Below are 27,774 nucleotides of genomic sequence, written 5' to 3'. Positions count from 1 at the left end.
TTTTTTGTTCTACACAGAATCTAGTATCCCCTTCTACTTTTGGTATGTTCACTTCAGGACCTGTTTGGGAGCCTTCCTGATCTTCTTGCTTAGAAAGTGAGGAATATAAACTTTTCTTTTACATCAGTTATTTGTATTTATTATTTTAAAGGAATATTACATTGGTATGAAGATGGAAAGGGAATTGTCTGTTATATATAAAAGCTTATAGTGTGTGACTTATTTACTTGTTTTGTTTTGCTTTTTGTTTTGTTTTTATTTACTTTTTAAATCAAGTGTCAGAAAAAATTATCACTTGTTGGAACTGAGACACTCACTGATTCAAATGCTCAGGTATGAATCCTTTTTTTTTCTTCCTAAAAATAGATAAATTTAATTCATTTTGTTTTGGGTAAGAATATTATTCATCTGTATTAAACCCACATAATAGTTTTGTTGACACCTGTATGCTTAATCACTTAGAAAATTCTCTACTCTTCCTGATTTAAAAGAAGTATTCTAAATACTTTTTGAATAAACTATTTTAAATATTTTCTCTATCTTTTAACAGTTACACATATGTTTAACTGTTGAGTGAAAAACTGCAACTGAGATACCTTGTTAAAAATTTGAACACATACTGTCCTACTTTGTCTTAGGTATAGTAGCCAGTTTTTTTTTTTTTACTATATGTGTGGAACCTTAACTTATTTTACTGTATGTTTAAATAAAGGATTAAGATATCCATTTTAATAATCAAGAACCTATGGAATTGGTTTAGGAATATACCAATGGATCAGTGCAACAGATTAAAAATTTAAAATATGACAAAGATGGTAGTTCCAGTTTGTGGGAGAAGGATGAATTAGTTAATAAATGATAGTGGTACAACTAGTTATCCATGTGGGAGAAAATAAAATTGGACCTCTGTCTTTCATTATATAAACATATATTCTGGATGGATTGCCATAAAAATCTTACAAGAAAAGTTAGGAGACTATTTGTGCAGTTTAGGGATAGGACAAACTTCTTGGCTAGTAGTAGAAACCTAGATATTATAAAAGAAAACTAGATATATTTGACCATATGAAAAGTTAAAAATGTTTTAGTATTAATTTTAAGAACAAAGTCAAATATATGAATGATTCTAAAGAAAGTTCTCTAAAACTGGTATTAGCATGTCAGAAGATATAAGAACCAATTGAAGGGGCGCCTGGGTGGCTCAGATGGTTAAGCGTCTGCCTTCGGCTCAGGTCATGATCCCAGGGTCCTAGGATCGAGTCCCGCATCGGGCTCTCTGCTCCTTGGGAGCCTGCTTCTCCCTCTGCCTCTCTCTCTCTGTCTCTCATGAATAAATAAATAAAATCTTTAAAGAAAAAAAAAAGAACCAAGTACTCCTGAGTTCCAAATCATGCAGTTTACATTTAAAAACTGGTTCAGTTTGTTACAAGGGCAGCAGGTGAGGAAGGTGTATGCTTGTGTCTGCCACCAGCAAGCTGCAGTTGCGGGTTCGTGTGCTTCATGGCCTGTTACACGGAGAGCAGCAGACAAGGGAAGTCAGAAGCAGAGCCAGCAGCCATCAGTTCATGGAGCGGGATATAGTACGGAAGCTTTCCTGAGGGCTTTTGGTTTTTATTCTACTTCTTTTCATTAAGACTGGAATCAAGCTTACATGTAAACTGTTGGTAATTTAAGTTTACTTTTGTGCTATTCAGTGTAAAACTGTCTATTTTGAAAAAAATGTTGGTTATGAAAAATAAAGATTGAGGCACTGCTTCAAAAAGACACAAATTTGATATCATTTGAGCATGAAAAGGAATAATGGCCTTGATTGGTTATAACAATATGAAAAAAATGAAAATCTATGAGCATAACAATACTGAATAAAAATGAGAATGAGTGAGCTAGAAAAAGAAGGGGAAAAAACTAATTAGTCACTTTTGGAAGTACCTATTATATCAGATCTTTAAAAATTACTAGTAAAGAATTAAGCCATCTTTTAAAAAAATTTGCATCTATCAATAAATATATAGAGTTCTCTTGTACCGGGTAAAACTGAATATTGTATTTGAAACAGCATTATATAGTAAATAAACTGTCATCTGGTTTTCTTGGGAAATGTGGTTTTCATATTGTAGAAACAGACCTACTGAATCAGAGTCACTAGTAAGCTGGTACAGCCACTTGGGAAGACATGTATGGAGGTTCCTCAGAAGGTTGAAAATAGAGCTACCCTATGTCCCAGCAATTGCACTACTGGGTATTTACCCCAAAGATACAAATGTAGTGATCCGAAGGGGCACCTGCACGCCAATGTTTATAGCAGCAATGTCCACAATAGCCAAACTATGGAAAGAGCCCAGATGTCCACTGACAGATGAATGGGTAAAGAAGACATGGTATATATATATATATATATATATATATATATACACACACACAATGGAATACTGAGCCATCAAAAAAAAAATGAAATTTTGCCATTTGCAATGACGTGGATGAAACTAGAGGGTGTTATGCTAAGCAAAATAAGTCAATCAGAGAAAGGCAATTATCATATGATCTCACTCATATGTGGAATTTAAGAAACACAACAGAGGATCATAGGGGAAGAGAGGAAAAAAATAAAACAAGATGAAATCAGAGAGGGAGACAAACCATAAGAGACTCTTAATCATAGGAAACAAACTGAGGGTTGCTGGAGGGGAAGGGGGGTGGGGGGATGGGGTAATTGGGTGATGGACATTAAAGAGGGCACATGATGTAAGGAGCACTGGGTATTATAGAAGACTGATGAGTCACTGACCTATACCTCTGTAACCAATAATATATGTTAATTGAATTTAAATAAAAAAATAATCTTGGGGCGCCTGGGTGGCTCAGTTGGTTGGGCGACTGCCTTCAGCTCAGGTCATGATCCTGGAGTCCCTGGATCGAGTCCTGCATCGGGCTCCCTGCTCGGCAGGGAGCCTGCTTCTGCCTCTGACCCTCCCCCCTCTCATGTGCTCTGTCTCTCTCATTCTCTCTGTCTCAAATAAAAAATAAATAAAATCTTTAAAAAAAAAATCTCAAAAAAAAATAAGATAAAATAACTGCATAATTTAAAAAAAGGAATACTATGTGCTATAAATAGTAATTGAAGGAGTACATTTATTAAATCCTCGCCCCCCCCCCAAAAAAAAAGAATCACTAGGGACTGGGCCTCTACATTTCCTGAGTGATTTTCATGGATTGAGCCAAACAAACAACTGGCTTTGGTGGAAGTGCTTATATAGTTGTAAAGAATCTATCCTGAGATAGTCAATAAGAACATTGTTTAAGGGATCCACAAAATATCTTTTCCTATTGTGTTGAGAGTCCCCAAGATTACTCCCAGGAGTAATTCACAAGACTCACAGCAACTCACAGGAGGACTCACAAGGCTCAGTGTGTAGTTACATTCATGGCTAAGATACATTAAAAGGATGCAGACTAAAATCAGCAAAGGGAAAAGGACCATGGGGTTAAGTCCACAGGATACCAGACACAAGCTTTCAGGAGTTTTCTCTTATCAGAATCATGTAAGATGTGCTTAATTCCCCGAAGGAGTTGTGACAGTGTGAAATGTTTTCTACCAGAGAACCTCATTAGAGATTCAATGACCAAGGTGTTTTGTGGGGGCTAGTCACGTAGGCACCCTCTGGGTAGCAGTTATCAAAATACCAGACTTTCAGAAGGAAAGCAGGTGTTAAGCTTAAGTCATATTCTTTGCAAAAACAGTTAAAGCACAATCAGCCACTCTTAATAGGTTTTGGTGGGAACCATCTCAAAATACAAGTTCCCAGATGCCAGTGAAGGGCCAACCTTGAAAGCAGTCCTTTAAATAATACCAGGCTTGCTTTGGTTACTCTTTTTTGAATACCTATTAACTTTAAAATTTCAGTATTAAAACTTAATCCATTTTTAAAGAAAGAAGTTAGATATTTTAAATTAGAAAATGGAAGGGATTCTCAAATTTCATATAAATCACTTTAGAAATATTGCTGTTGTTTTTTAGAAAGTATTGTTTAATTTTATGGCAAGGTCAGAAATAATTTGAGTGTTTGCCTTAGCTGGGCTTTGGGAAGGTAAGAGCTGTACTTCATCAACATAGTACAAAGTTGAACTGTATGAAATTGCTTTTTTTTTTAAAAAGTTGAAAAATGAATATTGGTTATTTGATACATTTCAACCTAATATGTGCAGGAAAAGTGATACCAATTTCTTATCATTATGATAGTTTTGCCTACTTTAGATACTACTTTCTAAGAATTTGTTATTTCTTCTTAGGTATAATTAGCATTTATAAAATTGCTTTATAGTTCACAGCAAACCTTTCACACTCATATTTAGTTATAAGAAAATAATGTTAAACTCTCTCCTTTGGTAAAAATTTTAAAACCTGCAAATGAATTTTTATGTAATTATATAAAGTTTTCAAATATATTAGGTTTTCTTCCTCTTGACTATTCAATAGTGTTTAGATACAGAGCAGGGTCTTTGAACCACCTGCTCTGTGTCATAAAAATTGGTTAAGGGGCACCTGGGTGGCTCAGTTGATTAAGCATCTGACTCTTGATTTCGGCTCAGGTCATGATCTCAGGATGGTGGGTTTGAGCCCCACATCGGGCTCCGCGCTCAGCTGGGAGTCTGCTTGTCTCTCTCCCTCTACTTCTCCAGCTTGTGCGCGCATGCGCTCTCTCAAATAAATAAAAATAAATAAATAAATAAATAAAAATCTTGTAAAAAAATGGTTAAAAAGAAAGTACTTGTTGTTCTTTTATTGTAAATATTTCAGTAATACCCATTGCATTTTTTAATCTAGCTTCCAATAACAATTATATAGAGGTGATAAAAAATGTTCTGAAATTTAACTTTAAGCATACATAGACTTCAATTTAATAATCTAATCAGGCATCAGATTTATCACAGATATGTAATTACCAAAATTACAATGATTGGAGCCACTTAATATCAGAAACATGTCATCTTAGACTGTTGTGTATTGGTTTTTTTAAGTAGCCTGTGGAAGCAATCTCATTTTATAATTATCTCTATATATGTATTTAAAATTTTTTTTAATTAAGTAATCTCTGCTTAATGTGGAGCTTGAACTCATACCCCGAGATCAAGAGTGCATGCTCTACTGCCTGAGCCAGCCAGGTGACCCTCTGTGTTTGTATTTAAATTTATTTTTAGCAACCCCCTAAAAGCAGTTGCTATTTTTCTGAAAGTGCATAGAGAAAAAAGAGTATCTTAAAAGTAAATTTGTTTTTTTTTAAAAAAGATTTTATTTATTTATTTGACAGAGAGAGACACAACGAGAGAGGGAACACAAGCAGGGGAAATGGGAGAGGGAGAAGCAGGCTTCCCGCTGAGCAGGGAGCCCGATGTGGGGCTCGAACCCAGGACCCTGGGATCATGACCTGAGTCAAAGGCAGATGCTTAACGACTGAGCCACCCAGGCGCCCCTAAATTTGTCTTTTTAAAGTAAACTCTACTCCCACTGTAGGGTTCAAACTCATGATCCCAAGATCAAGAATTTCATGCTCTACTGACAGAGCCACCCAGGCTCCCCTAAAGCAAATTTGTCTAAAAACTGTTGGCAAGAAATAACATCTTATGTTTTTAAAGATTTTACTTTTGAGTAATCTTTATACCTAATGTGGGGTTTGAACTCACATTCCCAAGATCAAGAGTCACATGCTCCACTGACTGAGCTAGCCAGATACCCCTATATTTTTAAAGTAATATTAATTTAGGGAATAAAAGAAGTATACTTAGGTTCTTTTATTTTAGGTTGAGTGGTAAAGTAGAATTGATCATTTTTTAAGACTATATCACTGGTATAATAGGCAGTTTATGAGCTATAATTAATAATGGTTTAAAGTAGAATTCTGTTTGGAGTGATAATTTTTTATACTTTGGATGCCTATGATGTTAGCTATTTATGTTAAGAACTTGTGTTAAAGTATATTAAGAATGTCTACACTTTCATCTATGAATATCTATGAATATTCTATAAAAAATGACTTTGTTTTATACTCTTGCTTTTTTTTTTTATAGCTGTCATTATTAATTATGCAAGCGAAATGTTTGACTGCTGAACTCAATCAATGGCAGAAAGAAAGTCCTGGAAGTAAGGTTCTTATTTTTAGATTTATATTTTTGTAAACAAATTAGTGGCAAATTAATTTCATGATTACAAGAATTACAAGATCCATTTAGCCTTGTTGAAATTGCCTAAATTTTTCTTTCATTTATATATATTATTTTGTGCTTATTTTATTATTATAGATGAATATGTTTATGTGACATTATAATAATCTTAAATTATGGAGACCTTATTATATCCATCATTTGATCCTTGCAGACACTGTCTTACCCGCTCAGTAGAAACTGTAAATTGTGTCTTAATGAATGAAACTTACCTCATGGAGGGCGCCTGGGTGGCTCAGTCAGTTGAGGGTCTTCCTTTGGCTCAGGTCATGATCCTAGGGTCCTGGGATTGAGCCCTGCATCAGCTCTCTGGCTCAGCAGGAGAGTCTGCTTTTCCCCTTCCCTCTGCCTCTTACCCCCCGATTGTGCTCTCTCTCTCTCAAATAAATACAATCTTTAAAAAAATAAGGAAGAAAAGAAACTTACCTAGTAGAGGAGAAAAGTTATTTTAGATACTTATTTACATAGGGACTACATAGATTGTATGTTGCCTCTTGACTTGTCCAGCGGGGTCCAGCTCTATATTTGCCTTTTGTCAAGAAATAGAAAATGGCTTAAAAATCTGTAGTTAAAATACCCAGCTAGGAGATACTTTTCTATTATGAAAGCTTACTTTTTCTGTGCCACATATATGTGTGTATTTGGTATTTTATATGGGCTGTAATTCTTTTAACATTTCCCTTCTTTTTTTTTTTTAATATTTTATTTATTTATTTGACAAAGAGAGAGATAGCAAGAGCAGGAACACAAGAGGGGGAGTGGGAGAAGGAGAAGCAGGCTTCTGGCCAAGCAGGGAGCCCGAGTGGGACTCGATCCCAGGACCCTGGGATTATGACCTGAGCTGAAGGCAGACGCTTAACAACTGAGCCACCCAGGCACCCGTAACATTTCCCTTCTCTTTTCTTCTGCCCAGTTGCCTCCTTTCCTTTAGTTCCCCCCAGTTCCCATTTTAGTCTCCTTTGTAGATTTATTGCTCTCTAATCCCAAGTGTTAGGATTCTTCTATTCATTCTCTGTCTAGACAATTTCATCTGCATTCTTGATCTTAAATACTTACTATATTCATCACCACCACTTTTCCACATCTTCACTACCACATGGTAGTTTTTTTTTTTTATGGTAGTTTTTTTAAATTTTAGTATTTTTCATAGGTGTGTGTATATATATATATATACACACATATATATATATATACACAGTGGTTACTTTAATTTGCATTAAACTATATATCCTGTTGCCTCCTCAGGATTATATTTAGCATCTCAAAGGTTGCTCATACTATGCTGTTAAAATTTGCTGTTCTCTAGAGGACTGTGCTCAGCAATTTTTGCTTCCTACTCTATATGCTATCTAGCATTATATTTTCTGCTTTTGTTTTTATATATTATATCTGCATTAATAACTTCTGTATCAGTTTGCTAGGGCTGCTATAAAGTACCATGGACTGGGGTTGCTTAAACAACAGAAATTAATTTTTTCATAATTCTGGAGGCTAGAAGTTCAAGATCAAGGTGTTCACAAGGTTGGTTTCTTCAGAAGCCTCTCTTCTTGTCTTATACCTTGCCATCTTCCCCCTGGGTCTTCACATAGTCACCCATCCATTTACTAATCTCTTTGTAAGAAGTCACCAGTCATAATGGAGTAGGGCCTATCCTAATGACCTCATTTTAACTTAATCACATCTTTAAGGATCCAGTTCCAAATATATGAACATTCTGAGGTGCTGGGGATTAGAACTTCAAAATATGAATTTGGGTGGATAGGAGGGCACAATTTTTTCTTTTCTTTTTTTTTTTAAAGATTTATTTATTTATTTATTTGTCAGAGAGAGAGAATGAGAGAACACAAGGCAGGGGGAGCGGCAGGCAGAGGAAGAAGCAGGCTCCCCACTGAGCAAGGAGCCCGATGCAGGACTCGATCCCAGGACCCTGGGATCATGACCTGGGCCGAAGGCAGACGGTTAACCGACTGAGCCATCCAGGCGTCCCAGGAGGACACAATTTTCATGACTGTTTCCAAATCTGTGTATCCAGGCCAGACTTTCTGTAATGTCATACTTATATATATCTCTACTTTTTCCAAAATATTCTACACATGCCTCAGATTTATGAATTGATCTCCATTCTCTGATCCATTGAATGGAATCTATTTAATCAGCCATAAATTTAAGAGTCCTTCTACATTCTTCCTTTTTCATATATTACATATAGTCATTAATTACGAAGCCTTACTGCCACAAATTTACTCTAGGCTTTCATCACCAATCCACTAGTTTGTTATAATAGACGTTTTACCTCTTGTTCAAGATTGTTTTTTATTAATAATAGAAATTTTCAAACTTGAAAGTTAAAGGTCCAACTTCATTCTTTTGCATGTGTATTATCTAGTTTTCCCATTACCATTTGTTGAGAAGATTGTTCTTTCCCCCATTGAGTTGTCTTGGCATCCTTGTCAAAAATCATTTGACCATAGGGCGCCTGGGTGGCTCAGTTGGTTAAGCGACTGCCTTCGGCTCAGGTCATGATCCTGGAGTCCCAGGATCGAGTCCCGCATCGGGCTCCCTGCTCGGCAGGGAGTCTGCTTCTCCCTCAGACCCTACCCCCTCTCATGTGTTCTCTTTCTCATTCTCTCTCTCAAATAAATAAATAAAATCTTAAAAAAAAAAATTCATTTGACCATATAGTGAGGATTTATTTCTGGGTTCTCTGTTCTCTTCTATTGATCTTTATGTCTGTCTCTATTGCCAGTAGCATACTTTTTTGATTATTGTAGCCTTGCAGTAAATTTTGAAATTAGGAAATAGGAGACTGCCAACTTTGTTCTTCTTTTTCAAGATTATTTTGGCTCTTTGGGGTCCTTTGAGATTCCATGTGAATTTTATGGTGGATTTTTCTATTTTATACAAAAATATTATTGGAATTTTGATAGGGATTGCATTGAAGCTGTTGGTCACTTTGGGTGGTATTGATGTCTAATAATATTAAGTCATCTAATTCTTGAACATGGGATGTTTTTCTATTTGTTCCTATCTTTAATTTCTTTCAGCATTTAAGTCTTTTGCCTCCTAGGTTAAATTTATTCCTAAGTATTTTATTCTTTTTGATGCTATGTATCAGGGAGTTTTCAGTTTTTATTTTTCTTATTATCATCATCCTTTATATACACATATTGTACTGGTGACACCAAGCACACAGGCTGACCCGTATGCCAACTACCCATTTTGCTTCAGGCTGCCAGTCCCATAGATTGCCACACTGAAAGGATTTAAAATACCTTTATATTCTTAGAAGCTGCTATATTGTATGGGTTGAATTGATTATATGAATCAATACTGAAATGCTACTCGTGACCACACTGGCCAAGAGGAAGATTGTTAACTTTATGTTCTTAGAATCTTCCTCATTGCATTTGTTGAAATGGTTTGGTAGCCACCCTGAGGCTGCCAGTAATCAGTTCTGATACGGGGCCTATGAAGCACATGTGGGAAGCTCTTTCCTGTCAGAAGACCCTCTAGAATAGCAGATAGATTAGAAAATTTTCAGTAGCATATTATTTGATAAATTTTAAATAGTACTTTATTAGGAAAGGTAAACTTAAAGTGCAAAGGTTGAACTTTTCTAAGTATAAGGATTTAATTTTGCTATGCAAAATTAAACTGAAACATTATACTCATAAACTGGCAAAAATTTTAGAAGAGTTTATATATTTTGCTGTTTCTTATTGCTAATAGAAGTTTTTTGAAAAGAATCTGGCACCCTATATTAAAATTAAAAATACACATTTCCTTCTATGAAATTCCATTTCTGGCAATTTATCCCAAAGAAATGAAAGCACTAGTACATAAAGACATAAATTAAAAAATGCTTACTACATCATTGTTTTTTGTGGCTAAAAATTAGGTACGAAGTTAACGTTCAGTCAGTACTGATATCACTCAATACACTATGGTATATTTACCCTGTGGAATAATTTGAAGTGATTTAAAATTATGAATTAGACTTACACCAGATGAATAGAAAGGATTTCCATGGGGATTTTGTTGAGCAAAAATAAGAATAATGTAGGGGCGCCTGGGTGGCTCAGTCAGTTAAGTGTTTGCCTTAGGCTCAGGTCATGATCCCAGGGTTCTGGGATCGAGCCCCGCATCAGGCTCCCTGCTAGGCGGGAAGCCTGCTTCTCCCTCTCCCACTCCCCCTGCTTGTGTTCCCTCTCTTGCTATGTCTCTCTCTGTCAAATAAATAAATAAAATCTTAAAAAAAAAAAGAATAATGTATATGATACTCCATTCTTGTAAAACCAGCAATAACAAAATGAATAACCCTTGCATGTATATGTACAGATAATGTACATGTACATATACATATACATGCATAGGATCATATAATTAGAGATATATTTAAGGACACAGTATAGATTATTAATTTTATTTTTGAGAGATTGAAAAACAAAACAAAAGGCACAAAGTCCAAAAATGCATAAATGTCATGTTTGTCTAAAATTATATGTAAGTTGATTATATATGTAAAGATGTTAAATTAGAAAATAGAGGTATCTTAAAAACCACAAAATCAGGGGTGCCTGGGTGGCTCAGTCGTTAAGTGTCTGCCTTGGCTCAGGTCATGAGCCCAGGGTCCTGCTTCTCCCACTCCTAGTCCCCCTACTTGTGTTCCCTCTCTCGCTGTGTCTCTCTCTGTCAAATTAATAAATGAAATGTTTAAAAAAACCAACCAACCAACCAAGAAAAAAACCTGCAAAATCAAATTCTTTATTTTTGAGAAAATTTTTTTAAAAGATTTTATTTATTTATTTTGACAGAGAGAGAAAGACAGTGAGAGAGGGAACACAAGCAGGGGGAGTGGGAGAGGGAGAAGCAGGCCTCCCGCTGAGCAGGGAACCCGATGCAGGGCTCGATCCCAGAACCCTGGGATCATGACCTGAGCTGAAGGCAGATGCTTAACAACTGAGCCACTCAGGCGCCCCTATTTTTGAGCTTTAAGCATATATGTATAATTTTGGTTTGTTTTGTTTCTGTAGTAACTCCACTGAATGAAGAAGTTCTTGTAACATTAGGCAAAGAAGAGGTAAGTCACTTAATAAATCTGTAGTAACCTTAATTAACCTATAACTAGAAGTGTTTGGGATTCATGAGATAAGTAGGATGAATCTACTTTAAAGCCATATTAATTTTTTTATTTTGATTTTATGTTTTATTGAATGGAATGTTTTAAATGACTTGAATTTCATTTCACCAATTTGTATATCAGAACTATTGTTCGTATTTAATGTGAACTTTATTCTTATATTTAATTTCCAGTTGATTAAACTCTTCATAATACAAGCAAAAACATTAAACATAGTTAAATGATCATAATATACATCTGTTCTTCTCAAAACTTAACCTACATATCAATAAAGATATTTTTTTTAACATGTAAGTCCATTCGGTCAAAGTCCATTAGGTCAAACAAGAATTGTAAACAAGGTTGTAATGCATGGAAAGAAATAAGTATCTGTGTGTCAAGAGACAGAGATAGGGATGAAAAGATATTATCTGCCCTACAGAGTTGAAAAAAAGTCTTGGGATTTGAAGGAAACTTGTACTACAAAATCCAAGGTTCAAGTTTGAAGCTAAAAACAAGATTTCTTTAACAGCAGAACATAGATAGGCTTTCTCTTTTCTAATCAGGCAGCTAACTTTTTACCCCCACACTTGGAAACTGGAGGTATAGGATATGGAGAGATTAAACTGTTGAGGCTCTGGACCCAGGGATACCAGGTTGGGTGTTTAGTAGGGTTGGCGTGCAGGTCAAAGGTCAGAAAGATCCAGTTAATATTTTATACTGTGTGGTGGAAGTTCCAGCTCCTTTCTCTGCTCTTTCTCAGAGGTCTTACAATCTATTATAAAATAGCCTCAGAGTGGAGATAAAACAATCTTCTCTGGAAAATCTAAATGGCTTAAGAAAAAGATCTATAAGTGTTAATTTTTGGCGTTCTCAGTGAAAAAGCAGGATTGGTGTACATCAAAACATCCCATTCATAACAGGGTTTTTAGTATTTTTGAGTTTTGGCCAGCCAGTGGTCATCAGTGTTTGTGAATGCCTCCAAATAGAAAGGTAGTAACCCAAAATAACTGATAAAGATGAACCTTAAGGAAATAGAGACAATTCAGGGAACAAAGAGAATTTAATAAACAATATCTTCAGGGGCGCCTGGGTGGCTCAGTCGTTAAGTGTCTGCCTTTGGCTCAGGTCATGATCCCAGGGTCCTGGGATCCAGCCCCTCATCAGGCTCCCTGCTTGGCGGGAAGCCTGCTTCTCCCTCTCCCACTCCTCCTGTTTGTGTTCCCTCTCTGGCTGTGTCTCTCTGTCAAATAAATAAATAAAATCTTAAAAAAAAAAACCCACAAACAATATCTTCAGAGAGACAAAAAAAATTTGATTAAAAAATAACAGAGACACCTAGGTGGCTCAGTCAGTTAAGTGTCTCTTGATTTCGGCTCTTATCATGATCTCAGGGTCATGAGATCTAGCCCCGTGCTGGGCTCCTCACTCATTTGGAGAGTCTGCCTGAGAGTCTCTCTCTCTCCCTTTGCCCCTCGCCCTGCTTATGCATGTGCTCTCTCTCTCAAATCAATCTTTGAAAAAACATTAAAAAATAACAGAATGCCAACTTAATAAAAGTACTACTTCATACCCCCTAGCATGGCTATAATCAAAAGACAGACAATAACAAGTATTGATGAAGATATGGAGAAATTAGAACATTGATAAACTGCTAGTGGGAGTGTAAAATAGTGCAGCCACTTTGGAAAACATTTTGGTAGTTCCTCAGAAGATGAAAGAGTTACTATTTGAACCAGTAGTTTCACTCCCAGCTGTATACCTAAGAGAAATGAAAATAAGTGTGTGTCCACACAAAAACTTAAATATGAATGTTCATAGCAACATTTTTCTTAATGGCCAAAAATGGTAAACAACCTAAATATTCATCAACTGATGAATGGATAAATAAATTGTGATACGTCTATACAGTGATGTATTATTGTCTAAAATAATGAAGTACCGATATGCCATAATATAGGTGTATTTTGAAAACATTATGCTAAATGAAAGAAGCCAGTCACAAAGGATTGCATATTATATTATTCCATTTATATGAAATGTCCATAATAGGCAAATCCATAGAGACAGAAAGTAGGTTGTTGCTTATTGATTAAGGCTGGGTGATTGGAGAAGAAATAATGAGTGACTGCTAATGGATACTGCTAACAGGTTTCCTTTTGGGATGATGAAAATGTGCTAGAACAGATTGTGGTGATTTTGCACAACTCTACAAGTACCGTAAAAATTACTGAATTATACACTTTAAATGCGTACTGTATGGTATGTGGAATATATCTCATAAAAGCTGTTATTTTAAAAAGGACCAATCAGAGAATAAGAGCCTTTCTAAATAAAAACATGATACCTGAAATAAACACAAAAATGTTGGTAATTATAGTCATGGAAATCTCCTACAGAGTAAGGATGGCAAAAAAAGGAAAATTGGAATAACAGAAGATAGTAGAACTAGAGTATCAACTCAGAAGTACAAAATACAACCAGTAGAAGTTCCAAGTTTTTGAAAAATGGAAGGGAAGAAACAATAAATAATACATGAACATTTTCCCAGAATGAAAGATAAAGATTCTTTTTTATATTGAAATGAGCCACCAAATTTTCAATATCATGAATTAAAAATGACATGACATAATGATCCACTGTAATTTTCCCTTTGGTAGCAGCCCTTAGGCTAGTAACTCTGGTTTGAACTGGCTGGAATCCAAACGATGCAGTACCAGCATTGGCCTTAAAATTTTCATTTTAACTATTACAGATAAAAATAACAAAGAGGTTGAATATTTAGCTTGTTTCTTTCACAGTATCATAAGTATTTCCGTATGCATCCAGTCAGCCAACTGTCTGAGAATTTTTTCTGGCATTTCTGAATTCCCAGAATACTTCTGCCTGTAATTATTGATCATGGTGCAACTGTTGTCTTCTTTTTTGACTGGGTAAACATCAGGCACCAGGTTCATCATTCTCTGCCCAATTATCCTTCTTTTTCCCACACAGTGCTTTCATTATGTTTTGGTGAGCCAGAGTCATAGCAAAATCCCACTTCCGAGGCCAGCTGTTGTCAGGTTTTTCCCTAAGACCACTCTCATTTCGTTGATGGGCACACAGGAGTCAGAAAAGCTATTGTACTCATGGTTACAGTTTATTACAGTGAGGAAACACAGATTAAAATGAGCAAGGGAAAACACACATAGGCTAAACTTATAGTAGTCCTTTCCCAGTGGAGTTGATAAATTTGTTTAATTCTCCTTGCAACTGAGTGCACAACATGTGCAAAGTGTTTTCAAATAGGGAAGTTCACCTGAGCCTTGTTGTCTAGAGTTTTTATCAGTAGTCAGTCACTATGCATAAGGGGCCTCCTTGACTGACCTCACCTACTCACACTCCAGCCCTCCAGAGCAAAATTGCATTCACTATAAATCACATAGTTAGAATAAACTCTCTAATCAAACTGGTGCCAAGTGTGGCTTGCACTCACAACACCAAGATCAAAAGTTGCATGCTCTACAGACTGATCCATCCCAGCACCTCTATATAAACATTCCTATCAGACATAATATTCCAAGGTCTCAGAGCTCATCCTTCAGGAGTCCACAGGGGACCTGTCCTGAAGACAGGCCTTTCTTGGTAATGTGCAGTTTGTACAACTTCTTCCCTGGACACTTATCTTTTTATTCTCTTAATAGTGTCTTTTAAGAAACGTTAAGTTCCCAATTTGATTAACTCTGTTTAATCAAGTTTTTTTTTTTTAAGGTTTGTGCTCAAATATAAGAAATATTTGTCCAACTTAAGGTCACAAAGATTTTCTTTTCTTTAAAAATTTCAAAGTTTCACATTTATGATCCAGTTTGAATTCATGTTTTTATATAGAATGAGTTATTGATAAAGCTGTATTTTCTTTCATATGAATACTAATTGTGGGTTTCCAGCACAAATAGTTGAAAAAAATTATTTTTTCTCTTTTGAATTTCCTTTGCATGCTTAATGAAAATTAATTAACCAACCATATATGTGTGGATCCATTTCTAGACTCCATTTGTTCTTCATTCTGTGGTTATTTCTTTTCCTTTTTTCTGTGTTTCTGTCTTTAGGTCAATACCACATTGTTTTATTTACTGAAGTTTTTAAGTCTTAAATAAAATAGTATGAATTCTCTATCTTTTTTGTTTCTTATCGAAATTGTTTTATATTTTCATATAGAGTTAGCTGGTCATTCAATCCTGTAAAAAGCTTACTGAATTTTGACTGAGATTGCCCTGATTCTGTAGTTTAATTTTTTTATTTTATTTTTTTAAAAGATTTTATTTATTTATTTGAGAGAGAGAAAGAGAGAGAGAGCTGGAGAGGGGGGAAGGTCAGAGGGAGAAGCAGACTCCCCGCTGAGCCAGGGAGCCCGATGCGGGACTCAATCCTGGGACTCCAGGAACATGACCTGACCCGAAGGCAGTTGCTTAACCAACTGCGCCACCCAGGCGCCCTCTGTAGTTTAATTTGAGGAGAATTGACATCTTTAATATATTGAATCTCAGTTCGAATCCATGAGCCTTGTATGATCTCTGTTTTTATTTAGGTCTCCATTTATTTAGTACTTTTAAGATTTATCTCATCAGTGTCTTATAATTCATTATATTAAAGACTAAAAAAGAAAAAAGACATTTGATTGTCCCAATGAATTCAGAAAGAATAAGTGACAAAATTCAATATTAATTCTTGATTTTTTTTAATTTTTATTTTTTTAAGAAAACTACCCCCTCTTATGTGGGGCTTGAACTCATGACCCCAAGATCAAGATTTTCATGCTCTACTGATTGAGCAAGCCAAGCATCCCAATTCATGATTTTTTGAAAGAGTTAATAAATTGTAATAGAGGTGTGCAGGTCTTACACATTTTTGTCAGGTTCATCCCTTTGGTATTTCATATTTTTGATGCTATTAAAGTGGTATTCTTTTTTCAATTATCAATTATTTAATCCTGATACATACAAATACAATTAATATTTATATATTGATCTTCTATTAGTGAGTATGATAAACCCCTTTATTCTAGTGGCTTTTTTGTAGATGTTGTAGGATTTTCTACCTGGCTAGTTGTATCATCTGAAATCAGGGGCCCTTATATTTATTCCTTTACATCTGGATGCCTTTTATATATTTTCTTTCTTTCTTTCTTCCTGTCTTTCTTTCTTTCTTTCAGAGAGAGAGAGAGAGCAAGAGCATGAGTGGGAGGGGCAGAGGGACAGGGAGAGAGAATCTCCAGCTGACTCCACACTGAGCTTGGAGCCAGACTCGGGGCTCAGTCTCACAACCCTGAGATTGCGATCTGAGCTGAAACCAAGAGTCAGGTGCTTAACTGACTGTGCTGGCTAGGTGCCGCTAGATGCCTTTCATATGTTTTTCTTGGCTTATTGTGCCGTTCTAGAACTTTTTTTTTTAGAGATTTATTTATTTGAGAGAGAGAGAGGGCGCACTAGCAGAGGGAGATGGAGAGAATCCCAAGGATACGCCCCACTGAGCCCAGAGCCCAACACAGGGCTCAATCTCATGACACTGTGATCATGACCTGAGCCAAAATCAAGAGTCGATGGCTTATCTGACTGAGCCATCCAGGTGCCCCTAGAACGTTTGGTACATATTTAATAAAAGTGGTGAGAATGGACATTTTTGCCTTGTTCCCGACCTTTGTGGATAGCATTTGCTCTTTCATCATTAAGTGTGATATTAGTAGTAGGTTTTTCATAGATGCCCTTAACTAAGTTGAGGAAATTACCTTCTATTACAATTTATGAGGTCTTTTTCTAAAATCATGAATTATTATTGAATTTTGTCATTCATTCTTTCTGAATTCATTGAGAAGATGATACTTTTTCTATTTTAGTCTATTGATGTAATAAATTACACTGATTTTTTTTTAAGCATGGAATATTATATTAGTTTCAGGTATACAATATAATGATTCAACAATTCTAAACATTTCTCAGTGCTTATCAAGATAAGCGTACTTTTAATCCCCTTTATCTCTTTTCCCTATCCCTCCATATACTTCCTCTCTGGCAACCCAGTGTGTTCTTTATATTTAAGACTGTTTGTTTGTCTTTTTTTTGTTGTTCTTTTGTTTCTTAAATTTCATGTATAGGTGAAATCATATGGTAATAGTCTTTCTCTGTCTGATATATTTCACTTAGCATTATCCCCTCTAGATCCATCCATGTTGTTGCAAATGGCAAGATGATGTTCTTTGTTATGGCTGAATAATATTCCAGAGTACCTATATATCACATCTTCTTTATCCTTCTCTTGAAGGGTACTTGGGTTACTTTCATATCTTGGCTATTGTAAATAATGCTACAGTAAACATAGGGTGTATGTATCTTTTCAAATTAATGTTTTCGTTTTCTTTGGATAAATACCTAGTAGTGGAATTACTGGATCATAAGGTAATTCTATTTTTAATTTTTTGAGGAACCTCCATACTGTTTTCCACAGTGGCTGCATCCATCTGCATTCTCACCAACAGTGTACAAAGATTCCTTTTTCTCTACATCCTTGCCAACTCTTGTTATTTCTTGTGTTTTTGATTATAACCATTTGATAGGTGTATAGTGATATCTCACTGTGGTTTTAATTTGCATTTCCCTGATGATTAGTTATGTTCAGCATCTTCATGTGTTTGTATGTCCTCTTTGTTTATTTTTTAAAGATTTTATTTATTTATTTGAGAGAGAGAAAGCGAGCATGAGCAGGGCGTGGTGTGCAGAGGGAAAGGGACAAGCATACTCCCCGCTGAGCGAGGAGCCCGATGCAGGGCTCAATCTCAGGACCCCAGGATCCTGACCTGAGCCAAAGGCACATGCATAACCAACTGGGCCACCCAGGCACCCCTGTATGTTCTCTTTGGAAAAATGACTATTCAGGTCCTCTGCCCAGTTTTAATTGGACTATTTGTTTTTGTTGTTATTGAGTTGTATAAGTTCTTTTTTTTTTCTTTTTCTTTTTTTTTTTTAAAGATTTTATTTATTTATTTGAGACAGAGAGAATGAGATACAGAGAGCATGAGAGGGAGGAGGGTCAGAGGGAGAAGCAGACTCCCTGCCGAGCAGGGAGCCCGATGCGGGACTCGATCCTGGGACTCCAGGACCATGACCTGAGCCGAAGGCAGTCGCTTAACCAACTGAGCCACCCAGGCGCCCTATAAGTTCTTTATATAGTTGGATATGAACCCCTTATCAGATGTATCATTTTCAAGTATCTTCTCCCATTCAGTAAGTTTTATTGATGGTTTCCTTTTTATTTTGGTGTGGTCTCAGTAGTTTAATTTTCCTTTTGTTTTCCTTGTCAGAGGAGACATATCTAGAAAAATATTTCTATGGCTGATGTCAAAGAAATTACTGCCTGTTTTCTTTTAGAAATTTTATGGTTTTAGGTCTTACATTAAGGTCTTTAACCCATTTGGAGTTTATTTTGTGTATGGTGTCAGAAAGTGGCCCAATTTCATTTTTTTGCTTGTGGCTGTCCAGTTTTCCCATCACCATTTGTTGAAGAAATGGTCTTTTTCCCATTGTATATTCTTGCCTCCTTTGTTGTAGATTAATTGACCATAACAGCATGGATTTACTTCTGGACTCTATATTCTGTTCCATTGATCTATGTATCTGTTTTTATGCAGTGCCATACTGTTTTGATTACTACAGCTTTGTTGTATATCTTGAAATCTGGGATTGTGAAACTTCCAGCTTTTGTTCTTTTTCAAGAATGCTTTGGCTATTTGGGGTCTTTTGGGGTTCCATAGAAATTTTAGGATTATTTGTCTTAGTTCTGTGAAAACCACTATTGGTATTTTGATAGGGATTGTATTAAATCTGTAGATTGCTTTGGGTATATAGACATTTTTAACAATATTGGTTTTTCCTGTCCATGAGCATGAAATATCTTTCCATTTGTTCTTGTCATTTTCAATTTATTTCATCACTGTTTTATAGTTTTTGGAGTATAGATCTTTCACTTCCTTGGTTAAGTTTATTCCTAGCTATTTTATTGTTTTTGGCGTAGTTGTAAATAGATTGTTTTCTTAATTTCTCTTTCTACTGTTTCATTATTAATGTATAGATATGCAACAGTTGCTGTATATTAATTTTATACAGTGACTATACTGAATTCATTGACTTAGTACATTGATTTTTTTTAAAAAAATGATATCTGTTTAATTAACCATGTATTCCTAGGATAAACCCACTTTGCTTAATCTTTTTTATTTATTGATGGATTTAATTTGCTGAAATTTTATTAAGGTTTTTGTGTCTGTATTAATAAGAGATACTAGTCTATGGTTTTCTTTTCTTGTGACATCTTGGTCAGGCTTTGGTATCAGGCCTATTAGAATGAGTTGAGAGGTATTCTGTCTTCAAAAGAGTTTGTATAGAATCAGTATTATTTATTCCTTAAATGTTTGCTAGAATTCACAGGTGAAGGCATATGGGCCTGGAGTTTTCTTTGTGGGAAAATTTCTAGCCACAAATTCAGTTTTTTTATGGCTGGTCAGGTTTTCTTTTTTTCTCTGAATAAGTGGTAGTTTGTGTCTTTTAAAGAGTTTGTCCATCTCATCTAATTCGTCAAATTTATTAAATTTGTTCTTAGCATTCCTCCATTACCATTTTAATGTTTATAGTAATGTCACCTCTCTCATTCATAATGTTAGTAATTTTTGTTCTTTTTTTCTGTTGTAATTAGTGTGGGTAATTATGATGACCTTCTCAAAGAATCAGCTTTGGGTTCATTGATTTTCCCCCCAGTTTTCTTCTTGTTTTTCTGTATTTAAGTTCTTTTTAATCATTATTTTTTATTCAGTTTACTTTTGATTTTATTTGTACTTTTTCTTGTGGTGGAAGCTGTCCTTATTTGAGAGCTTTTGTTTTTCTTTTCTTTTTTTAAGATTTTATTTATTTATTTGAGAGAGAGAGAGAGAGAGCATGAGCAGGGGAAGTAGTAGAGGGAGAAATAGACTCCCTGCTGAGCAGGGAGCTGATAGGGGGCTCCATCCCAGGATCCTGAGATCATGATCTGAGCAGAAGGCAGATGCTTGAAGGACTGAGGCACCCAGGTGCCCAGAGAGCTTTTGTTTTTCTAATAGAGGCTTTTACTGCTGTAAATTCTCATCTGAGTACTGCTTTTGCTTCACCCCAGAAGTTTTTATTTTGTTTTTATTTTCAAATAGTTCATAATAATTTTTTTCTTGTAGATTACTTCTTTGACTAATGGATTATTTAGAAGTGTGGGTTTTTTTTATTCTTATGTTAATTCCCATACATTACATCATTAGTTTTAGATGTAGCGTTCCATGATTCATTGTTTGTGCATAACACCCAGTGCTCCATGCAGAACGTGCCCTCCTCAATACCCACCACCAGGCCAACCCATCCTCCCACCCCCCTCCCCCCCAAGAAGTGTGTTTTTAATACTTAAATGTTTGCAGATTTTCCCAGTTACCTTTCTATTATTTATTTTTAATTTAATTATATTGTTAGTTCATATTTAATGTAATATCAGTGTGGTTGCTCTGCAATCTTTGTACTTGATTTTTCTTTCCTATTTGTATTACCTTTTCTCTGTTCCTATTTTCCTCTCTTTCCAATTTCTTGACTTGTGTAGTTTTAAAAATAAACCTATTTTATTTATACTATTGGTTTACTGGTTCTTCCCCTGCCCCCCTTTTTTTTTTCGTGGTTGCTATAAGGTTTATGATACACATCTTTAAATTATCACTGATTTAGATGTGTAAAAGGCTAATGGAAACCCTTGACATCAGGAGAATGGAACACTAGCTAATTTGTTCTAGAAACAAAAAGATACTAGAAAAAACTCCAGTTGTTACTGTAATTTACTGTAGCCACACAGTCTTCTTTGATGTTTCTCAAATATGTCACATATATTCTTGCTTCAGTGCCTTTGTACCTACAATTTTCTCTGCTTGGAACATTCTTTGGCTAGATATGATCATGTCTTATCTCATGTCTTCTTTATCTGCTGCTATACTGTTAACCTGATCAGAGAGGTCTCTCCATGTCATACTACCTAAAAGAGCCATTCCTACAATTTTTTCTTCATGATACTGATCACTCACAGGAGTTATATATTTGTCTCAGTTCTCCTCTTGTTCATCTTTGAATCCCTGACTCCTTCAACAATGTCTGGTAGTCAATGATCAATATATATTTGTTAAATGAATGGTAATCATTTGTGTCTGTTTTTGTATAGTCTCCTTAGAAAAGAGACCTAATCTACCTGATTACTGAAAACATACTCTTTAATTGTCTTTCAGTATCAAAATGTATTGCTCAAAACTCCTTCTTATATTTTTGAATTTAACAAATGAAATATTACAAAGAACCTAGTACCTGCTGTATATTTTCCTTTCAGACTTACTGGTAGGCTTTTTTGCTCTTGGTTTCTGATTATCTATCCTAAACAAATAATGTAAATTTCACTCTCATTTAGAAATATAACTGTTTATAGGATTACAGACAAAACAATTTGCATTATTTTGTTCCAGTTCCAAAAATTGAGACATGATCTTGAATTGGTGCTCTCTACTATTCAGTCAAAGAATGAAAAGCTAAAGGAAGACTTGGAAAGGTATAATTATAATTACCTTTAATCACTGATATATGTTGAATTGGTATTAATGTTTTATTTGGCTATGTTGGTATTGTTTTTCCATGTTTAAAGGGAGCAACAGTGGTTGGATGAACAACAACAGATACTGCAATCTCTTAATGTACTACACAATGAATTGAAACATCAGGTTGTGACATTTTCTGAATCAAGGTATTTGTATTCTAGTTTTTTGAAATAGGAAAAAGTTATTTTTTTATGTTACATGAAATACATACATGAAAAGAAGGGAAATTTTATTAGAAATTGTGGGTTTTACTTAACTTTTGCCAACTGTTATGTGACATTTGATTAATGACTTGATGTATAGTTTCCCTACATGTTAAATAGAGAATTTTACTTTCATAAAGCTAGTTATTTCGTTTGAACAAATGAAGTTTGAAAAACGTGTTTGATCAACTTTATGAGTTACCAGTTACATATACTTATGTATTTTATGTATTTTATCAGTAAAATGTTTCTCTTAATTTTTAAAATATGTATTAGAATCTTTGATGAGCTGAAAACTAAAATGCATGATATAAAAGAATATAAGGAGAAACTCTTGATTACCTTGGGTGAATTTCTGGAAGATCATTTTCCTCTGCCTGATAGAAATGTGAAAAAGAAAAAGAAAAAGGTAAGTTTTAGGGAACACATTCATGTAGATATTTATATTTGAGATTATTTCACATAGGTTCAAATGTAAATTTTCTGATAAATTTTTGTAAGTTTATTATATGTTTCAAAGATTCACACAGATAAATGTATAGAAATATTCCATCATATTATAATATTGACTGAAAAACTAGAAGCAACTTAGTTCAATAAAACAGGATTAAATGCGTTTTTAAAATATTTACCCATATGGTGGGAAAAAAAATACCTTTTAAAAATAATGTATTGAACACTACCAGAAGAGGTATTAAAATGCTCACAATTTATTGTTAAATGGATAAAACAGCTAACTAAATATTATGAGTCTAATTTGTAACAAAAAATATAATAGTGCCTATGTTGGGGGCTAGGATTTTAGGTGAGATTTGTTTTTGTTTCTGTTTTTACTATTTTCCAAAGTTTCCATGATGAGCATATGTAACTTTTAAAATCAGAAGATAGCTGTTAGTTAATGTAAGTTCTTGACTATTTTACTAGTAGTTACGATGGAATAAACCTTTTCCACAAAAGCAAATAAATATTTTATTTGGTGACAGAAGATTGGGAAGAACTACTTTAATGCCTTTTTTAAAAACAGTATATAGTATAAATAAATAAAGCTTGTGGAAGTAGAGTAGGCATTGAAACCGGCACCAGAATGATCTTTCTAAAAATATATATTTTAATCATTTTTCAACATAAAACTGATGGCTCCCTACTGGATGACGTCTAAAAACTCCTTAGAGTAATGCATTTATATTTGGACTTTGTTTATCTCTTTACCTCCTGCCCAACCATTCTTTATTCATCTCTTGCATGAATCCATTCAACCATACCACTCTAGTCCCAGCAAGTATGCAATGACCTGTCATTTTTTGTGCCTTATACGTTTTATTCCCTCTGCTTACAAAACACTTCCTATCTGATGAGGATAGCAAATTCTTAAGAGTCAAACATCATCTTTTGCATGAAGTATTTATATTTTAAGATTTATTTATTTATTTTAGAGAGAGAGAGTGAGAGAGCGCGTGGCAGTGGGAGGAGTAGAGGGAGAGGGAGAGAGAAATTTAAACAGTCTTTGTGCAGAGCATGGGGCCTGACATGGGGCTTGATCCCATGACCCTGAGATCATGAACTGAGCCAAAACCAAGAGTTGGACGTTTTGGGTGCCTGAGTGGCTCAGTTGGTTAAGTGTCTGCCTTCGGCTCAGGTCATGATCCCAGGATCCTGGGATCGAGCCCCACATTGGGCTCCCTGCTCTGCAGGGAGTCTGCTTCTCCCTCTTCCTCTAACCCTCCTCCCACTGTGCCCTCTCTCTCTGTCTCAAATAAATAAATGCATACAATCTTTAAAAAAAAAAAAAGAATAGTTGGATGCTTAACCACCTGCGCCACTGAGGCACGCCCTTGTGTGAAGTATTAAACGAAGTTTATGTGCCATTTTATTAGCATTTGTCACAGGATTTTGTAGTAATCATTTATGTCTATCTCTCTTTTCACCCACCATGCACTCTGAGCTCCTTGATGTGTTGAATTCATCTTTGTAGGTCTACCGTCTTGTGTATGTATTATAGTACCTTCTGAGTTCATATTTATTGAATGACTGTGAGTATACTAGGAAAAGGAGAGAAAGTTTTGTTTTCGGGCGCCTGGGTGGCTCAGTTGGTTAGGCGACTGCCTTCAGCTCGGGTCATGATCCCAGGGTCCTGGGATCGAGTCCCACATTGGGCTCCCTGCTCTGCGGGAAGCCTGCTTCTCCCTCTCCCACTCCCCCTGCTTGTGTTCCCTCTCCCGCTGTGTCTCTCTCTGTCAAATAAATAAATAAAATCTTTAAAAAAAAAAAAAAGAAAGTTTTGTTTTCTTATAATCTGTATTTTTTATTCTTCCCTTTCTTCATTGTAACTATCAGGAGGCTTTACATATGTTATGGACTATGTCTCCCATTCTATCTGTTGTTATTTATACACCTTGTTCTAAAATTACTGACAGCCTCTGTTAACCATTAAGTTCAGGATTCCCTACCTCTTAATGATCATAATCCTACAATAACTCAATGACATTTTCTGATTCCAGTCTTGCCTGTTTTCAACTTTTTTTTTTTTTTAATCTATCAAGCTTCTCCAGTAATAGAACCAGAGGTTTTGAGGGATTCTAAAAAGGAATCATTGATCACCAGAAGCCATCATGGGTTTATTAAGTCATATTTGATATGACTTAATATCAGTTTTTTATCAGTTTAATATCAGACAATATCAGTTTTTTAAAATGAAGTATATGAACTGTTGATAAATGTTACAAAACGATAGATTACTTTCTCTTTTTTCTCTCTCTCTGTCAAGCAGTAATACTGGATGTATTAGTTGACTCAGTCTGCCTTACTAAAATACTACAGATTAAATGGCTTCAACAAAAGATTTTATTTTCTCACTATTCTGGAGGCTAGAAGTCCAAGATCAAAATGCCATTTGGGTTAGTTTCTGCTGGGGCCTTTGTTCCTGGACAGCCATGTCTTGCTGTCCTCACATGGCCTTTTCTCTGTTCGAGAGTAGAGAGAGCTCTCTGGTGTCTCTTTGTCTTATTATAAAGACACCAGTCCAGCTGGATTAGGGTACCACCATTATGGTCACATTTAACTTTAATTACCTCTTTAAGGGCTTCATCTCCAAATATAGTCACCAGGGGGGCTGGGACTTGACCATGTGAATTTTGAGAGGCACAGTTCCGTCCATAACACTGGGCTTTATCAAATTCAAGGATGTGTACAAAAAGAAAAAACTTGAATCCCTCCACTACATCATTAACATTAGGTGAACATCATTTGAGACATCTTCCTAAACACATACAAGTATAGAAGCATAAATGGATTGATGGATATGCAGATCAGTGGTTTCTTTTAATAAAGATTTTATTTATTTATTTATTTGAGAGGGAGAGAGAGAGCACACAGAGGGAGAGGGAGACACAAACTCGCCGCTGGGCAGGGAACCTAACACCAGGCTCAATCCCAGGACCCCAAGATCATGACCTGAGCCAAAGGCAGACGCTTAACTGGCTGAGCCACCCAGGTGCCCCCAGATCAATGTAGTTTTGTATAGGCCAATATAAAATAAGTATTACATGTAATTTTACTGATATTGATAGAAGAAAAATGAGTGAAGTTGATTTATTTAACTCAGATAAATATTTCTTTGCTTCAAGTGATTTTAATTCTGGAGAGATCCCTAATAGAAAACAAATTATGAGAAACATTATAAAAGATTATAATACGTTTTTAAATTTCATCTTTCAATTTTAGACAGCATTCATTGACTCCCTGCTACAAAAGATGAGGAAATTAACATTCTTCCTCCTATAACCTCATTATAATTTGTGTTATTTATTTTAACTTTGGCAGGTTTATAGCGCTTTTATTCTGTTCTCATACCAATATTCATGTATGTGTTTAGTCTTTATATTGTATTGAATTCAATGCTTATCATCTTTTACCATTTATTTTTAAGTTTTTAAGTTTAATTAGTTGTTTGATTTGATGGATTTCTTTGATAAGTAATTTGTTTAAGCAGAATTCCTGGGCATTTTATTTCTTAGGTTCTTGAATGATGAAAATACTTTATTTGCTTTTACAGCCAAAGGATATTTTCAGCACATTTAAAAAAAAAAATTTAAGATTGGTAGGGATTGCTCCATTCTTCTGAAATACAGTGTTCTGTGGAGATCTGAGGTCAGCCTCTAGATATCTTGAGTACATGCCTAAAGAGTTCTTTATCTTTGAACTTCAGTAATTTAACAGAGATATGTCACAATGTTGATCATTCAATATCAGTTTTGCTTTGAAGTTGGCATTGTTTTTAGGGGCAGATTTAGGTCACATTTCATTTCATGGAAATTTTATTTTATCATGTCATATTGTTTTTCATATCTTTATATTGAAAACTTTTTTTTTCTTGGTTTGCTCTCATATTTTTCCTCTGCTTTTTCTTTGATTGTCTCAAACATTTATATTTTAATCTGTGCTTTGTAGCTTCTTATTTCTGTATCAATTCTTTAATTCTCTTTGCTTTCATCACTACTGAATGCTGCTTTTTTTTAACCACTCTTTCATTTGTAAGGTATTAGAGGTCAGGAGATTTTGAGATGCAGCTTTACTATCTTTACTCAGTAATTGCATTTATTTTTACTCTTTCTTTAGTATATTTGTACTTACATAAGAGTTTAATTTTTTTAATTAAGATTTTATTTATTTATTTATTTATTTGAGAGAGGGTGAGAGAAAGAGATAGCAGGAGTGGGGTGAAGGGCAGAGGGAGAAGCAGAATCCCCACTGAGCAGGGAGCCTGATGCGAGGTCAGATCCCCAGAATCCAGGATCATGATCTGAGTGGAAGGCAGACACTTAACCGACAGAGCCACCCAGGTTCCCCTACATAAGACTTTATAAGGACTCCCTGGTAATCTTTGACTGGTATCAGGAAAGTACTAGCTGTCACTATAGTAGGTGACTTTGTAATTAATTAAATGTCTGAACGCAAGCTGCTCATCAGGATTAATATTATCTTGGAAGGGGATTTCTAGCAGATCCCCTTTAGATCCTTGTCCTATTGAATATTTTGGGTTTTTTGGGGTTTTTTTGTTTGTTTTTCGTTTTGGTACAATAAGGTGTTTTTTTAAATAAAGCATGGGGACAGGACCCATGGGCACAAAGAGATGACCTATGGAATTTTTTTTTTTTTAAGATTTTACTTATTTATCTGACAGAGAGAGACATAGCGAGAGAGGGAACACAAGCAGGGGGAGTGGGAGAGGGAGAAGCAGGCTTCCCGTGGAGCAGGGAGCCCGATGTGGGGCTCGATCCCAGGACCCTGGGATCATGACCTGAGCTGAAGGCAGACGCTTAATGACTGAGCCACCCAGGCGCCCCCCTTTGGAATATTTTTAATAGGAGTTTAGATAAATAAGTAGAAGGCATGGTCATGAAAACTTGCAAATGATAAGAAACTAAGGGAGCTAGATAGTAAATATACTCGATGACAGAATTAGGCCTATATTTTTCAGTTGGCTAGAACTAGACCAAATAAAATAGGGATAATATTTAATGGAGGTACATAGAATATCTTTCTTGGGTTTAAAACATTGAAGAATGAAG

General features: G+C 35.3%; 1 protein-coding gene across 1 annotated transcript in view; it reads left to right on the top strand.

Annotated features, from left to right (window-relative positions):
• CENPK (centromere protein K) overlaps nt 1–27,774 on the top strand; it is a 66,753-nt gene that overhangs the window by 11,215 nt on the left and 27,764 nt on the right. The window contains exons 4-9 of the mRNA XM_035014539.1: nt 277–333; nt 6,064–6,136; nt 11,250–11,296; nt 21,876–21,958; nt 22,052–22,150; nt 22,484–22,616. Of these exons, the coding sequence (XP_034870430.1) occupies nt 277–333; nt 6,064–6,136; nt 11,250–11,296; nt 21,876–21,958; nt 22,052–22,150; nt 22,484–22,616 (492 nt within the window). The remainder of the gene's footprint in view (nt 1–276; nt 334–6,063; nt 6,137–11,249; nt 11,297–21,875; nt 21,959–22,051; nt 22,151–22,483; nt 22,617–27,774) is intronic.

The sequence above is a fragment of the Mirounga leonina genome, unplaced genomic scaffold, assembly GCF_011800145.1.
Source record: "Mirounga leonina isolate KUSES-001 unplaced genomic scaffold, KU_Mleo_1.0 Mir_168, whole genome shotgun sequence".
NCBI classification, from domain to species: domain Eukaryota; kingdom Metazoa; phylum Chordata; class Mammalia; order Carnivora; family Phocidae; genus Mirounga; species Mirounga leonina.
The sequence above is the reverse complement of the archived record's forward strand: the minus strand, read 5'-3'. Positions and strand labels throughout refer to the sequence as shown.